The sequence below is a fragment of the Sprattus sprattus genome, assembly GCF_963457725.1.
Source record: "Sprattus sprattus genome assembly, chromosome: 7".
NCBI classification, from domain to species: Eukaryota; Metazoa; Chordata; class Actinopteri; order Clupeiformes; family Clupeidae; genus Sprattus; species Sprattus sprattus.
Window position 1 is genome coordinate 5,244,197 of NC_137926.1, and position 15,935 is coordinate 5,260,131.

The window sequence follows — 15,935 nt, forward strand, 5'->3', positions numbered from 1 at the left end:
TAGTTTTATACGTGATTCATCCATCTCCGTGTTGGCTTAAGCCTGTCAACTCATGAGTTATGGATTGATAACACAGCAAGCTCCTCGATAAAAAGGCTTCTTCACTCATCATGACCTGGTTTGCACTCTGCAGAGCCATGGTTGTGAAATGGAGGGTTTTTTTTGGATGCTGTGGCTTTGGCAGATTGGGGAGGCATTTTGGAGCCACACCTTCGATGAGAAGGTTTCCGATAAGAACACTGCTTGTGCTTGTCCTTTGACGAAAATAGAGTTTTTTTTATAGATGCTGTGGCTTTGGCAGATTGGGGAGGCATTTTGGAGCCACACCTTCGATGAAAAGGTTTCCGATAAGAACACAGCTTGTGCTTGTCCTTTGACGAAAATATTTTTCTAACTGGGTCAGGGCCTCAGTCTGACTAACCTGAATCAAGCAGGCTGAAATAAAACAAAAAAACTTGTGTGAAACATCTTTAAACCTTTTCACAGACATTACTGTTCAGTAGTCCCGCTCAGAAACCCTGTTTTTATTTTGTCGTTGGAGTTTGTAAAGGTTTTTGCTTAAGGCTTTTGTAGACCAAAACTCCTTACAGCGGCTTTACATTTGGTTTCATTGTTTGGTTAATCCACTTATGTGAAACACCTAAGGCTCTCATTCGAAAGGTGCTATACAAATACATGTATTATTATTATTATTATTATTATTATTATTATTATTATTATTATTGTAGTATGAACATTTGTGTGTGTGTGTGTGTGTCTGTGTGTGTGTGTCTGTGTCTGTGTCTGGGTGTGTGTGTGTGTGTGTGTGTCTGTGTCTGTGTCTGTGTCTGTGTCTGTGTCTGTGTGGGTTTTCTGTGTCTGTGTCTGTGTCTGTGTCTGTGTCTGTGTGTGTGTCTGTGTGTCTGTGTGTCTGTGTGTGCGTCTGTGTGTGTGTGTGTGTGTGTGTGTGTGTGTGTCTGTGTGTGCGTCTGTGTGTGTGTGTGTGTGTGTGTGTGTCTGCAGGCATGTATATCCTGGACGATGAGAAGCTGGACTGCTCTGACCTCCCGGAGGACCAGCCCCTGTACATGCGCCCCCCCAAGCTGCTCAAGGACCGCAGCCCCTTCACCATCCTGGCCTCCAGCCGCTTCGTGCGCAACCGCTTCCTCATCTCGCTGTCGGGGAAGAAGCTCCGCAGCACCAGCGACCCCAAGGGCAGCAGCGTGGGCGGCGGCCTCTCCAAGACCCAATCAGAGCCCAAGCTGGGCGGCCTGCGGCGCAACCGCACCGTCACCGAGCCCTCGGTGTACTCGCCGGGCGGCGGCGACGTCTTCAGTCCCATCTTCCCGCTGCCAGACGGGCAGATGATGCCGCCGTGCAGCCCCACCGTGAGCCTGGAGACGTCCTTCGTCGGCATCAAGGCCGGCGGCGGCGAGAACCAGGGGAGCACGCCCAGCATCGGCGAGCTGGAGATGCCGAGGCTGCCGAAGTCCATCAGCGGCGGAGCGGTGGATGCGGGGGTGACGGCGACGACGCCGATGCAGTCAGTGAGGGAGCAGACGAGCCGGGAGAGGCTGGCGGGGGGGGACGGGCCGACGGGCGGCGGCGGGGGTGGAGGGGGGGTGCAGTTCAAGAGCCGCAGCCAGAGCTTCAACACGGACACGACCACCAGCGGCATCAGCTCCATGAGCTCCAGCCCGTCGCGGGAGACGGTGGGGGGCGGCCCCGAGTACCCCGGCAGCGGCGGCGGCGACGGCTGCACCACCACCACCACGTCCTCGCCGGCGGCCGACACGGACTGCTCCAGCCTGGCCACGGTGGTTAGCGCGCAGACGCTGCAGGCGCTCACGACGACGACGACGACGCCGCAGTCCAACCACCTGTCGCTCTCCAAGTCCGGCTCGGTGCTGCTAGCTCCGCCGGGCTCCTCCCACACGCTGCCACGCCGCGCCCAGTCGCTCAAGTCTCCGTCGGTGGGCACCCTCACCAGCCTGACGGACTGCGGCAGCGGCTACGTGTACACCAGCCAGAGGGACGCGCTGGGCTACGCCACGCTCCGGCGGCTGCAGCAGCAGCGTCTCCACGCGTCGCTCTCCCACAGCGAGGCGCTGGCGTCCTCCGGCAAGGACGTGCTCTTCACCGACACCATCACCATGAAGACGGGCAGCCTGGACTCCCGGCTCACTCCGCGCAGGTGAACACACACACACAAACACACACACACAAAACCACACACACACACACACACACACACACACACACACTAACATACAGACACCATCAACATGAAGACGGGCAGCCTGGACTCCCGGCTCACTCCACGCAGGTGAACTGCTTCCTGTTCTCGCATTCACTCCTTCTATCACACACACACACACACACACTTACCTACTTACCTACACACACACACACTGACATACACTCACAACCAAACACACACACACACACTAACATACATACAGTACATACACACACTAACATACACACACACATAGACACACACACACAGACACACACAACCACACACACACACTTACCTACACACACACACAGATTAACACACACATACACATTAACACACACATATTCAACCACACACACACACACACACACACACACACACACACACACACACACACACTCACACTCACACACATACACACACACTTACTTACACACACCATCCACCATCCCTCCTGCCATGTGTTGCCTCATAAGTTGGCTTTCAGTTCTCTTTTACACACAGCAGTGAAGTTTTGGGCTAGTCAGCTCATTCTGTCCGTGACTACCATGCTTATTGAGTAACATGTACAAGGGTTACATATGCTTTTAGAGTCGCTGTTGAAAGGAGCCAAAAATACGCATTGGCTGTCTGCTTTGAGTTTGGGTACACTTGTAAGAAAAAAGCACCCATGGTAGTCTTGCCATACCTGATTATTTCCATAGCCAATGGACACTGACTGAATTTAAGGTCGTTGGAAAACTTGGATTCTGACAGGAGGGGCTTTGTTCCCCCACAATTCCTCTCTACTTAAACGTTCCTGTTGTGTGTGTATAAATACATTATAGCACTACCGCAGCAATAGCAGTCGTTGTGTATATATACATATATACATTATAGCACTCCCGCAGCATTAGCAGTCGTTGTGTATATATACATATATACATTATAGCACTCCCGCAGCATTAGCAGTCGTTGTGTATATATACATTCTAGCACTACCGCAGCAATAGCAGTCGTTGTGTATAGATACATTCTAGCACTACCGCAGCAATAGCAGTCGTTGTGTATATATACATATATACATTATAGCACTCCCGCAGCATAAGCAGTCGCTGTGTATATACATTATAGCACCCCCGCAGCAATAGCAGTCGTTGTGTATAGATACATAATATAGCATAAGCAGTCCCCACTGGCAAAAGCGTAGCATTGGTGTAAACATGTGCATGCTGGGATATTGAATGCTGCTGCGGAGGTGTTGGGCAAAGAGAAGGTTAAGGTCCGTTATTTAGCAGCGACTTAAAAGGGCATCGCACCAGACCGCACCAACAGTTAGAGTTTGTTTGGTGTCCCGTGGTGAGGTATTAGCACCAGTCTGTGGTACAGTGTTTTTCCTCCAGTGGATGTGGCATGGCAGTTGTATGCCTTTTTCACAGAAATATGACACCAGTCTACAAGTGGCCCTTTCCACCGAACTAGAATCGGACTGCATCTGATGATTTCAGGGTTAAAAGCAAGGAAGTGGTTCATGGTTTTGGGCTGCTGTCTCATGTGAATGAATAGGCAGTCATCTTTATCTCTTCACCAGAAGTGCTTCTTAAGAGTGCCATGCACACAGCAGAAGTGAAGTAAGATTGTTCCGATTAGAACGATGCCAATTCTAGGAGGTCACTGCGCAACAACTCTCAGATGAAGAGATCGCCGGAGCTGCAGTGTTATGCACTTGCTGTCAGGCACCACCACACAGACACTAGCATTCTCTGGAGCTGAGGTAGCTGTACTGCAAAAAAATCAGCTTTTAAAAACAAGAAAAAAAGTAATAAAGGGGGGGATGTATTACTTAAGTTATGCAAAATGATCTGCCAACAGAACCAAGATTTTTCAAAAAGGACCCAAATATATCTTTAAACTTGTATGACCAGACTAAAAACAAGTACACTTGTCTTGATTCTGACTTTGGCAAAGCAGTTTAGTACTTGTCAGTGGTGATCAAAGTAGTTTCAAGCATTCACTTGCTCAGAACCAGTAATAAAATCTCAGTAACAAGTTAAAATACCTTATTAAGTAAGGACTGAAACGCTTGAAGCAAGTGAAATGTTCTAACATAAAAAACACCTGCCAGACAAAAAACAAGCATATATTGCCTTGATTTAAGATATTTCATCTGACTAAGATTTCAATTTTTGCTTTCAGCGAGCTAGTTTTGCGTGGTTATCACCTCTGCTCCCGGGCTGACGTGTGACTCGTGCTGTGCATATGACCACAATCAAGTGCTATCTCAGCATCTGAGACATGCGATGTCTCAGTAATCTGAACGTGCAGAGTCTGAGACGAGAGACGAGAGCCGCCCGGACGTCTGTCAGAAAAAAACACCTTCTCCTTCTGGCCCTCTTGGTTAACAGGAGTTGTGTTGTTACGGCAACTGTTTCATGTCTTGATTTCACAAGTTTGGCTGCTTGCTGGCATTTGTAATCCATGTATTAATGCTACTGGCCTTCTCTACACAACAAGGAGACAAAATGCCCTCAGGTCATACACAGACGCAACAAACACACCCCGTTGTTGTTTTGGGAACTGAGGACCTAAACATAACTCCTGCTTTTCCAAATTTCGTTGCATGCGAATACAATGACAATATAGGCTTTTCTATTCTTTACCAACCAAGAGAGCCATTGTTGTGGTGCCGCGGCTAGTTCGGCATATATTACAAGAGCTTCACACAAAATGACGCAATTTGTGCAAGCAACCTCAACTTCCTTTTCTTCTGGGTCCAGCGCCGGAGCTGGAAAGCCTCGGCCTGTTTGCAACTCATAACTCATTTAGTCACCCCCCCATACTGAAATGCAACTCCCCCACCCCACCCCCCGGCCGCTTGGTCTGACTGGTGTGAGAATAACGTGACGTGTGTTTCTGGTGGTCCCTCAGGTACACTAAAAAGCGCTTCAGCTGCCTGGGCCAAGGCTCGTCTGGAGCCCCCCGCAGGCAGCCCCGAATGCTGCTCCCACGGTGCGTGGACCGTCCCACGGGGGCGACAACTCGCTTCTCCACTTCTGTCTCTTTCTCTCTCTCTCTCTCAAATTCACTCTTTACCTCCCTGTCTTTCTCTCCATCTCTCTCTCTCTCACACATTCATTCTTTACCTCTCTCTCTCTATCTTACATTCTCTCTTTACCTCTGTGTGTGTCTCTCTCTCTCTCTCTAACATTCTCTCTTTACCTCTGTGTGTCTCTCTTTCTCTCTCTCTTTCTCTCTCTTTCTCTCTCACATTCACTCTTTACCTCCAGTTTCATCCGGACAGACCCCAATCCTCCCAGCTGATCCACCACAGTGAAAAGCTTTGTGATCGTCTCGCTTAGACCAACCCCATCTTTTTCTTTTCCCCTCTTCCCAGTTCCCACCTTCATTGAGTGTGCCTTGCCCCACCCATGCAGTTTTTCAGTTCCATTTTGATTTTGCTCATCCATGTTTGCTCGCTCATCCTCAAATCTTCCTACAAATCCCAGAGGCCTTTGTGCTGCAGCCTCTGCATCCTTTATGAGAATCTTCCCTTTGGCCGGTTTGGTTGTAGTTGTTGTGTCTTGTACCCTTTGATCTGTTCTGCCTGGAGGTAAAATCACACCTCTGAGTCTTTCCTTCTTTCCCTGACCGGTGCCTGTAGAATCAAATGGCAAAACTCACCGATAACAAGAATGATAGTGATTCCCCTAACCTCAGTGGTTCCCAAACTCACCGATAACAAGAATGATAATGATTCCCCTAACCTCAGTGGTTCCCAAACTCACCGATAACAAGAATGATAGTGATTCCCCTAACCTCAGTGGTTCCCAAACTCACCGATAACAAGAATGATAGTGATTCCCCTAACCTCAGTGGTTCCCACACTTTTGATGGCAGGATCCCCCCCCCCCCCCTCCCCTTTTGACAATGAGGAGAAAAGGTATCATATTGTAGGCTACAAAGTAAGCTATAAACTCATCACCAAATAACTTTAGCTAGAGGCTATACAAGTACAGAATAGGCTATAAACTCATCCCCAAATAGGTACGTTGTGGCTATATAGCTAAGCACAGCGTAGGCTCTAAACTCATCCCCAAGTAGGTTAGCTAGAGGCTACTGTACTGTAAGAGCACTTTCATACCTAAATTGATTTGCCATACTCAGCTTGTTGGTTAGGGTTCTCTTCCTGTTTTGTTTCCCTCAATCCACGCCCCCTCCTTCCTGTAACTCCACGCTCCCCTTAGGGGTCCGGCCCCATATTTTGGGAACCACTGCCAAAAAAAAACTGTACTAAATAGAACATGCCCTTGCAGCTGATGTTCTGTTCCTGAATGATTTGTATGCACAAGCCTTATACGTGGTGATTTGCCATGTTAGTAATCAGGTAAGCCTGTGAATGTCTGTCTGGCCTGTAGAGACTTCTGACTGAACCCCTGTCCCTGACCTCTGGAACATATCTGGTGAATCATTCCTTTTTATCTCCCTCAGTACTTTCTCCTCCTCTGGCAGGGTGTGTAGATGTTTGTATTTGTTGCCATGAACTAACTGCAAGGGCATTGGTGCCAAGAACCAAATGATACATGTTGATTACCCATGAATTTGACCATGAACAATCTATTTTTGTCTTTACTTCTCCCTCTTTCTCTCTCTCTCCCTCCCCTTCTCTCTCTCTCTCTCTCTCTCTCTCTCCTGCTCTCTTCCCCCCTCTCTCTCCCATCCCTCTCTCTCCCCCCTCTCTCTCCCCTCCCTCTCTCTCCCCTCCCTCTCTCTCCCCTCTCTCCCCTCCCTCTCTCTCCCCCCATCTCTCTCTCTCTCAGCTTCTCTGTATATATTCTATCTCTGTTTCCCTTGCCCACTGACTCTCTGTTTGGCTTTCTCAAACTTTCCCTTCTGTTTCCTGTCCATGTAAACTCATGACATGAGTGTCTTTGTGCTGACATCGAGCTTGTGTGTGTGTGTGTCTTTGTGCTGACATTGCGTGTGCGTGTGTGTGTGTGTGCGTGTAGGTTCCTGAAGGCCCTGAGCTTTGCGTCTCTGGATAAGGAGGACCTGCTCAGCCCCATCAGCCAGACCACGCTCCAGCGTTCCTCCTCTGTGCGCTCCATGGTGTCCAGCGCCACGTACGGGAGCTCCGACGACTACATCGGCCTGGCACTGCCCGTCGACCTCAACAACATGTTCCAGGTGCTCACCACAGCTTCAACTCAAAACTCACCGGCTGGTCCTGCCATCGAAACATGGCCCCGGTCTTAAAAGACACTAGATGGTCTTGACATTGAAATAGCTCCCTTGTCTTAAAAGACACTAGATGGTCTTGCCATCGAAATAACTCCCTTGTCTTAAAAGACACTAGGTAGTCTTGCCATCAAAACATCGCCCTTGTCTTAAAAGACACTATCTGGTCTCTCCATGGAAATATCTCCCTTGTCTTAAAAGTCACTAGATGGTCTTGCCATTCAAACATCGCCCTTGTCTTAAAAGACACTAGATGATCTTGCCATCGAAATATCTCCCTTGTCTTAAAAGTCACTAGATGGTCTTGCCATCGAAATAACTCCCTTGTCTTAAAAGACACTAGGTAGTCTTGCCATCAAAACATCGCCCTTGTCTTAAAAGACACTATCTGGTCTCTCCATGGAAATATCGCCCTTGTCTTCAAAGTCTGTATGTCTCTCTGTCTGGACTGTAATAAATACATTGATTTACTTCTATGGCGGATTCATTGATATGATGTGTGTCTTCTGTACAGATCAAAGAGACGCCATATTTCCAGAAGAGAACGAGCCCACCATCTGAGGACCGATCGGCCAAGTTTTTCGCCGGAGAATCTGATGGTAGAGAGAGATTCTTGTCTTGGAGGGGTTTTTTAAGAGGGCGTAGTTTCTGCACAGTCAGCCTGTGCCTTCTGCACTGGTTTCCTGTTACACCCAATGATACAAACTTTCATCAGATTTGACATCTTTCACTCTCTCTCATACTTCCCCCTTCGTCTGACACTTGTATCTCATTTAATCCACTCATCTCCAACTCTCTCTCTCCTTCACTCTCAAATGATTTATATGTGAGTGAAGTGAGTGGAAAAAAATGAGTGAAAAAAAAAATGATTTGATTATGATTTTATGGCTCTTAATCTACGTTTTCTACTCATAAATTTCCATCTTTGTTTTTCTTCTCTGTCATAGGCTCCAGTGAAGGCTGGCTAGATCTATGGTTACGTTTCTACATACATATTTCCATCTAAGTTTTTCTTCTCTGTCGTAGGCTCCAGTGAAGGCTCTCGGCATGCTGTCCTCCGGTCCCAGCTGAGCATCACGGAGCTCATGTCTGTGAGCCGGGCAGACCAGCAGCAGATGCTGGACCTGGAGGAGACGGGCCTGCAGGAGCACAGCGATGAGAACTGCCTCTACTGCGTGGGCCTGACGGTGCTGGGCTGCAGCGCCAACCACTCCAGCGCCACCACCCCCAACCGGCCAGGTCAGTTACCATGCCAACGGGTGCCACCTCTGTCCGTAGCCGTGCCTGAGAGTCGGTGGCAGTAGGTGGCAGCGTGCAGCTAGCCGCCTAATGTTAGTGCGCAAAAACGTCTCCGTCACAAGCACAAGACTATGTGCACTGACCCACGTACCCCTTCACACACTGGTTAGTCACCTTCCTGTCTGTATGAGGACCAACTCATCGAGTTGTCAGTCAGTGGTCAGTTTTAAGTCACAACTGGCGACGTCATACCCCATACTGGTCAAACTGTGTACTAAATTGGTACAACACATTTAACCTCAGTGTAAGTTAAGAACTTAGTTTCCCTCTCAAGCAAAGCAGTTACATTCCTCCCATCCTTGTCAGTAACTCCAAACCTCAAAGGTTATTTCTTTAGTTAAGAATGCTATACCAACACAACCAACCATTCAACCATTCCATTATACATATCTGCCAGTCACCGACTTACCCAAATGAGAGCATTACCTACTGCTACTGCTACTGCTACATTACCTACTGCTACAGCTACAGTACCTACTGCTGCCATTACAGTACCTACTGCTACTGCTACCCACTGCTGCTGCAGCTACAGTACCTACTGCTACCGATACAGTACCTACTGCTACTGCTACCACTACAGTACCTACTGCTACTGCTACAGCTACAGTACCTACTGCTACCGATACAGTACCTACTGCTACTGCTACATTACCTACTGCTACCACTACAGTACTTACTGCTACCTACTGCTACTGCTACCACTACAGCTACAGTACCTACTGCTACAGCTACAGTACCTACTGCTACTGCTACAGTACCTACTGCTACTGCTACAGTACCTACTGCTACAGCTACAGTACCTACTGCAACTTCTACAGTACCTACTGCTACCGCTTGTGTACCTACTGTTACCTACTGCTGCTGCTACAGCTACAGCTACAGCTACAGAACCTACTGCTACTGCTACATTACCTACTGCTGCTGCTACAGCTACAGCTACAGTACCTACTGCTACATTACCTACTGCTACCGCTTCTGTACCTACTGTTACAGTACCTACTGCAACTTCTACAGTACCTACTGCTACCGCTTCTGTACCTACTGTTACCTACTGCTGCTGCTACTGCTACTGCTACAGTACCTACTGATACCTACTGCTGCTGCTACCCCTACAGTACTTACTGCTAAACACACAGAAACACGTATACAGAAAACAATACAAGCGTGACTATTAACGTAACAAAGAAAATTATCAGTGTCCTCAACGTAAAGTCCTTGAAAACAAATATTTAAAGTCCCAGCTGACCAAGTGTTTCGACAGGCCGCAGTGTCGGCCTGCTCCCTCGATAGTAATCAAGAAAGAATCAAGAACAATCCTGTGTGTAACCGTAACTCCAAACGTAATCCAAGAAAAAAAAATCCTCTTCAAACTCAAAAATGCCTTGTTAAAAACAGGAACAAATAGAAATATCGCTCTTCTCGCCAGATCCCAAACTCAATTAACTCCTCCGTACTCCTGTAATCATTTCTTGCTTTGTGATCGGCCCTTAGAATGCAGTGGGTGGAATTTATTTAATAAACATATACATAAACAAAAGCTTGTGACTACAAAACTGGTGTTTGGCTGTTTTAAATTAAAATTTAAACGTAGTTTGCCGCCACTTCTCTTTTCAACACAACACCACGTAAGAAAAACAAACCTCCCCCTTTTGTGCGTTCACCTGCCTCCGTACAACCCCGGAGCTTACTTATTTGAAGTGATGGCATCCTTCTGTGAAGGCCTTGGTGATCGCTACTCATACAATACAGGAGCGTACCTATTTAAAGTGTTGGCATCCTTATGTGTAGGCCTTGGTAATTGCTACTCATACCATTATTATTTTATTCAGATGGATTATGTACTCGTATCATATGGCCAGACTGAATGTATGTCCAGCAGTCATACGAAAGGTACCTGAGAGCCTATAACTGACTAACCAGTACCTATGACAAGACACCTAGTTTATGCGAACATCACAACATATTGAACCTTTGGCTAATAACAGATAGCAGCTAAGCTATTTCCTATTTCCTCGGCCCACCCCCCAAACCCCTCCATAGAATTCCCTGATGTGCCATACTCGGAGTGGTGCTCACAGCCCATCCACAGCCAGCTGGAGGTGATGCCCCAGTCCAAGTTCTCGGGCGTGTCTGGCTGCAGTGACGTGTCGGTGTCCCAGGGCTCGGCAGGGAGCACGCGGAGCACAGAGCTGGTGCTAGGTAAGAGGGGACACCCTCTCTGCCTCTCTCTCTCTCTCTGTCTTTCCCTCTCTCTCTGCCTCTCTCTCTCTGCATCTCTCTCTCTCTCTGCCTCTCTCTCTCTGCATCTCTCTCTCTCTCTCTGCATCTCTCTGTCTCTCCCTCTCTCTCTGTCTCTCTCTCTCTGTCTCTCCCTCTCTGTCTCTCTCTCTCTCTCTGTCTCTCTCTCTCTGTCTCTCCCTCTCTGTCTCTCTCGCTGCATCTCTCTGTCTCTCCCTCTCTGCCTCTCTCTGCCTCTCTCTGCATCTCTCCCTCTCTGTCTCTCTCTCTCTGCATCTCCCTCTCTGCCTCTCTCTCTCTGTCTCTCTCTGTCCCGCTGTCTCTCGTTCCTGTTCCTGTCTGTGGGGTCATCCACGGGCCGGTGAGCTCCCTGACTAGCACCTTAACTACCTGCTCTTTAGCTACTCAAACAAGCTAGTCACCACCGCTTTGCTGCATCAGCAGTAGAAACAACACCCAAAGCTCAGCCCCAACATTAGAGAGGTGTTCCAGGTCTAGTTCCAGCTTTGTCTGTGCTCCCTCTCTTCACAGAAGTCCCAAGTGCAGCTTTACTTCTGATCCCCTATATATTTCATCCACACTGTATTCCCTGTATTGGGTCCATAGCCTTCAGCATGTTTGGTATTGTGTTATGCCATTTGGGATACTGAAGGCAACAAACACATGTGCAGAACATGCTAATCAAATCAAATCAAATCAAACTTTATTTATACGGCGCATTTCATACCATTCAACACTTGCATGAGACACAGATTTTACAGGGTGTTTAATCTTGCAAAGAAGTTCATCCATTTTTTGATTTGCATGGTTAAAAAATTGATGTTATGTTATGTTGTGTTATTGGTAAAAGCATGCATATCGGAGGCTGTAGCGTTATATTGTAAATGGAAAAACCAGGCTAGTTATGTGGATTTGCATATTTCGACAAGGACCTAGCCGGGTTAAGCTTGATTGAGGACTTCAGGAGACCCAGCTGTCTAGGCTTACATCGTGCTTCAGGAGACCCAGCCGTAGTCAGCTGTCGAGGCTTACACCGTGCTTCAGGAGACCCAGCCGTAGTCAGCTGTCTAGGCTTACACCGTGCTTGGATCAGTGTTACTCTGCTGGAACAGAGAGGCGCCACCGGTCTGGCCTGGCACAGCATCTGCTGTTCTTTTGGCTTCTGATGCCCGGCTATGGTAGTGCTGGGACCCCTGCGGAGTGGACTCCACCCACATACACTGGGCTAGTCCTAGTCTGGGGTCAAACAATCATTAAAAATGAACTAACCAATGAACTTTGAAGTCACACACTGAACAATGCAGGGACATTTGTTCTTTTTTTGTATTTGGGAATAAGGACATGGACACTTAGTTAAATACGACCAAAACGGCATCAGTTTACACGTCATAGATGATGTAATATTCTTGTCTCACGCCAGCATGTAAGTGCCAGTTGTAACCAAATTGATATGTAGAAATGGAAAACGTTAGCATGTACAATACAGCACTGTGTAAAATGAGCAAGGTTATCTCTCTTTGTACTTAAAAGACCTTCCCTGTCACAAACAGTTTAGATGTAAAGTTACAAAGATTTAAAGATGCTTGGGACCAGAAAATCAGTTAATGAAAGTTGAGTGTGGAATGTATGGCATTAGATTGGCATCAGGTTGATCTGTACATTAAGGCAGCATCATGTTGATCTGTACATTTAGGCAGCATCAGGTTGATCTCTACATTTAGGCAGCATCAGATTGACCTGTACATTTAGGCAGCATCAGGTTGATCTCTACATTTAGGCAGCATCAGATTGACCTGTACATTTAGGCAGCATCAGGTTGACCTGTACATTTTGGCAGCATCAGATTGACCAGTACATTTAGGCAGCATCAGATTGACCTGTACATTTAGGCAGCATCAGATTGACCAGTACATGTAGGCAGCATCAGATTGACCTGTACATTTAGGCCACATCAGGTTGACCTGTGAAGCTGACCTCCAGAGTGTTTGGCCCTCTCTAGGAGTGAAGACCATTCCTGAGGATGCCCCCGCCTGTAGGGTCCTGCTCCGGAAGGAGGTCCTGCGGCTGGTCATCAACCTCAGCTCCTCCGTGGGAACCAAGGGCCACGAGACAGGACTCCTCACGTGAGTGATGTTCCACACACACACACACACACACACACACACACACACACACTAGAGATGCGCGGTTGGCGGTTGCACCCGCGGACTCGATCGGGCGGATGACGTGACAAAAAAATAATATTTTAATTAAATTCGGGCGGGTGGCGGTTTACCCAACGAAATTCAAAATATATACACATTGTTAAATGTCGTTACCTACATCCAAGCACATTTTGAAATAATCACATTTTCATCAGGCAGTAAATTGGCCTTGTTCCGTGTATGCATACAAAGCAAACAAAGGAAGCAAAAAAGTTTAAATTAAGTAACGATCCCTATCATGTCGCGTCTCTTTGCAACGCCGCAAACCTGCAAGCTATGAGTCAGCTGTCAGTATTGGAAGAAGCCTTAACGTGTCGTAGATGAAACTGCCTGGGTTATTTTGTTTCGTTAGGCTATTAGTTATATTTTAAAACAGCCAGTCATTGTAGCCTACCACTCGTGGAATAAGGAATTTCAAAGAGATGATGGAGTGATTTGACTCAGAAGTGACATTGGGCATTGGCAGCGCGAAATGAACAAGTTAAACTTCTAGCTCATTAACATCACCAGCTAAGAAAGAAGGTAAGAAAAATAGTCGGAAAACTTTGATTTGAAAGGCAAGCAGGCAAGTGTTGGGGTTGTTACAGTATAAAGCCTACAATGCGGTGAAATTTCGGAATTAATAGACTCAGCGTTTCCTTCTAAACTAAAAACAGTAGGCTATATTACCATATTAAAATGGTGTACAAAATTGCGTTTTATTACAATGATAAAAAAGTGTAGGCCTACTAGCCTATCGTAAGGTCAGGTTTGCCGATGTGCTTGGCTATTTTAAAGTTTCTCCCTGTGCATCGATCGGAGACAGACGTCACTTCACTGATAATATTCTGAGGATAGGCTACAACATAGCCAATAGGCTTTCATACTAGGGGCTTTATCCTTTAAATATCTTTGCGGCATTGGATCAGTCTCCTTTCAAGAACAGGCAAGAACTTTCTAGCCTAGCGTCACAGCGCCTATACCTAAAAACAACAGGCGGATGGCGGACGGGTGCGGTTTTGAAAATTGGTCAAAAAAATTGGTGCGGACGGATCATGCGTTTTGTGATGCGGTTGCGGATGAAATAATAGCCCATCCGCGCATCTCTAACACACACACACACACGTACACACACGTACACACACGTACACACACCACACCACACACACACACACACACTATACACACACCATACACACACACACACACACACACACACACACCATACACACACACACACACACACACACACACATACACACACACACACACACACCATACACACACCACACACACACACACACACACACACACACACACACACACACACACACACACACACACACACACACACATACTTTATTGTTAAGGGAGGCTGAGTTGAGTGAAATGAGAATATCTTTTCTAGCCTGTGTTGTTTTTACCTGATAATGGGATTCATATGTGATAAGGACAGATTTGCTGTGCGTGTAACTTACTCCCAGGTGGAAAAAATGCATTCCTATTTATAGGCTGCACCTGGGTATGAACCGCAGGGCTGCAGATTCAGCAAAGTCAATGTATAAGCTGCAGTTAGCAGTAAAGGAATGTCTTAAAATCTATCAAGGGCTTGGTGATTGAAATACACTGGAGGGAATAGCTTCAAAGTGTGCCGTGAACTTGACCCCATTTGTCAAGTTGTGTACTTGTAGTTTCTGGGAAGAACTGCAGGGGTTTTTGATGGGTCTGGATCTGTTACGCAGGATTAAGGAGAAGTTCCCGTACGCGTTTGAAGACATCTGCCTGTACTCAGAGGTGTCTAACCTCCTGGCCCACTGCATGTTCAGGCTGACTTCACGGCGCTTTATCCAGGAGCTCTTCCAGGATGTCCAGTTCACTCCGGTGAGAACTCCCCCACCCTTTCCAGAGAATGCATTCAAATATCCTCAGATGGTATGCAAACCACCGCACGGCCTGCAGCTGACAACACTGTTTTATTGTGGTGTTACTTGCCATAAGATAAGGCTCATACAACACTGTTTTATTGTGGTGTTTCTTGGCATAAGATAAGGCTCATACAACACTGTTTTATTGTGGTTTTTCTTGCCATAAGATAAGGCTCATACAACACTGTCTTATTGTGGTGTTTCTTGGCATAAGATAAGGCTCATACAACACTGTTTTATTGTGATGTTTCTTGCCATAAGATAAGGCTCATACAACACTGTTTTATTGTGATGTTTCTTGCCATAAGATAAGGCTCATTTGCGTTGAGCCTGTACATTTTGGTTTCCTCTGCTTTATTGTTCCTGTTATTGTTTTTTTTGGTCATATTATTCTTTTTCTTCTGAGACTTATTGCACTTCAGGAAACATTGACACACCGCACATTTGCACAACTGTTATTGTGGTGAACTGGCTGATGACACAGTTGTTTTGAAACATTTGAGGTGAGTTGTTGCTCAAAATGACCTGAACTGACTCTTCTCTCTCTCCCTCCCCGCTCGTGGTCTCTCTGCAGCTGTACGAGGAAGCCGAGAGCATCCTGTCCAGGCCTCCAAGGTTAGGGGTGGTGGAGCCGCCCGCCGAGTCGTGAGGCCTTCTGTGTCCTGCCTCGCTGCCTCCCTGCCTCCCACGTCCTCCTCACTCCAACACTTCTGTGTCCTGCCTCGCTGCCTCGTCCGCCCTCCTCACTCCAACACTTCTGTGTCCTGCCTCGCTGCCTCGCTGCCTCGCTGCCTCGTCCGCCCTCCTCACTCCAACACTTCTGTGATCTGCCTCGCTGCCTCGTCCGCCCTCCTC

General features: G+C 47.3%; 1 protein-coding gene across 1 annotated transcript in view; it reads left to right on the top strand.

Moving 5' to 3' along the window:
• LOC308367543 (rapamycin-insensitive companion of mTOR-like) overlaps positions 1-15,729 on the top strand; it is a gene marked incomplete at both ends in the record, with an annotated part of 50,586 nt that extends 34,857 nt beyond the window's left edge. The window contains 9 exon segments of the mRNA XM_080841478.1: positions 1,003-2,173; positions 5,129-5,209; positions 7,207-7,384; positions 7,950-8,034; positions 8,462-8,674; positions 10,775-10,933; positions 12,972-13,095; positions 14,898-15,036; positions 15,655-15,729. Of these exon segments, the coding sequence (XP_080697604.1) occupies positions 1,003-2,173; positions 5,129-5,209; positions 7,207-7,384; positions 7,950-8,034; positions 8,462-8,674; positions 10,775-10,933; positions 12,972-13,095; positions 14,898-15,036; positions 15,655-15,729 (2,225 nt within the window).
• Positions 15,730-15,935: the final 206 nt, after the last annotated feature.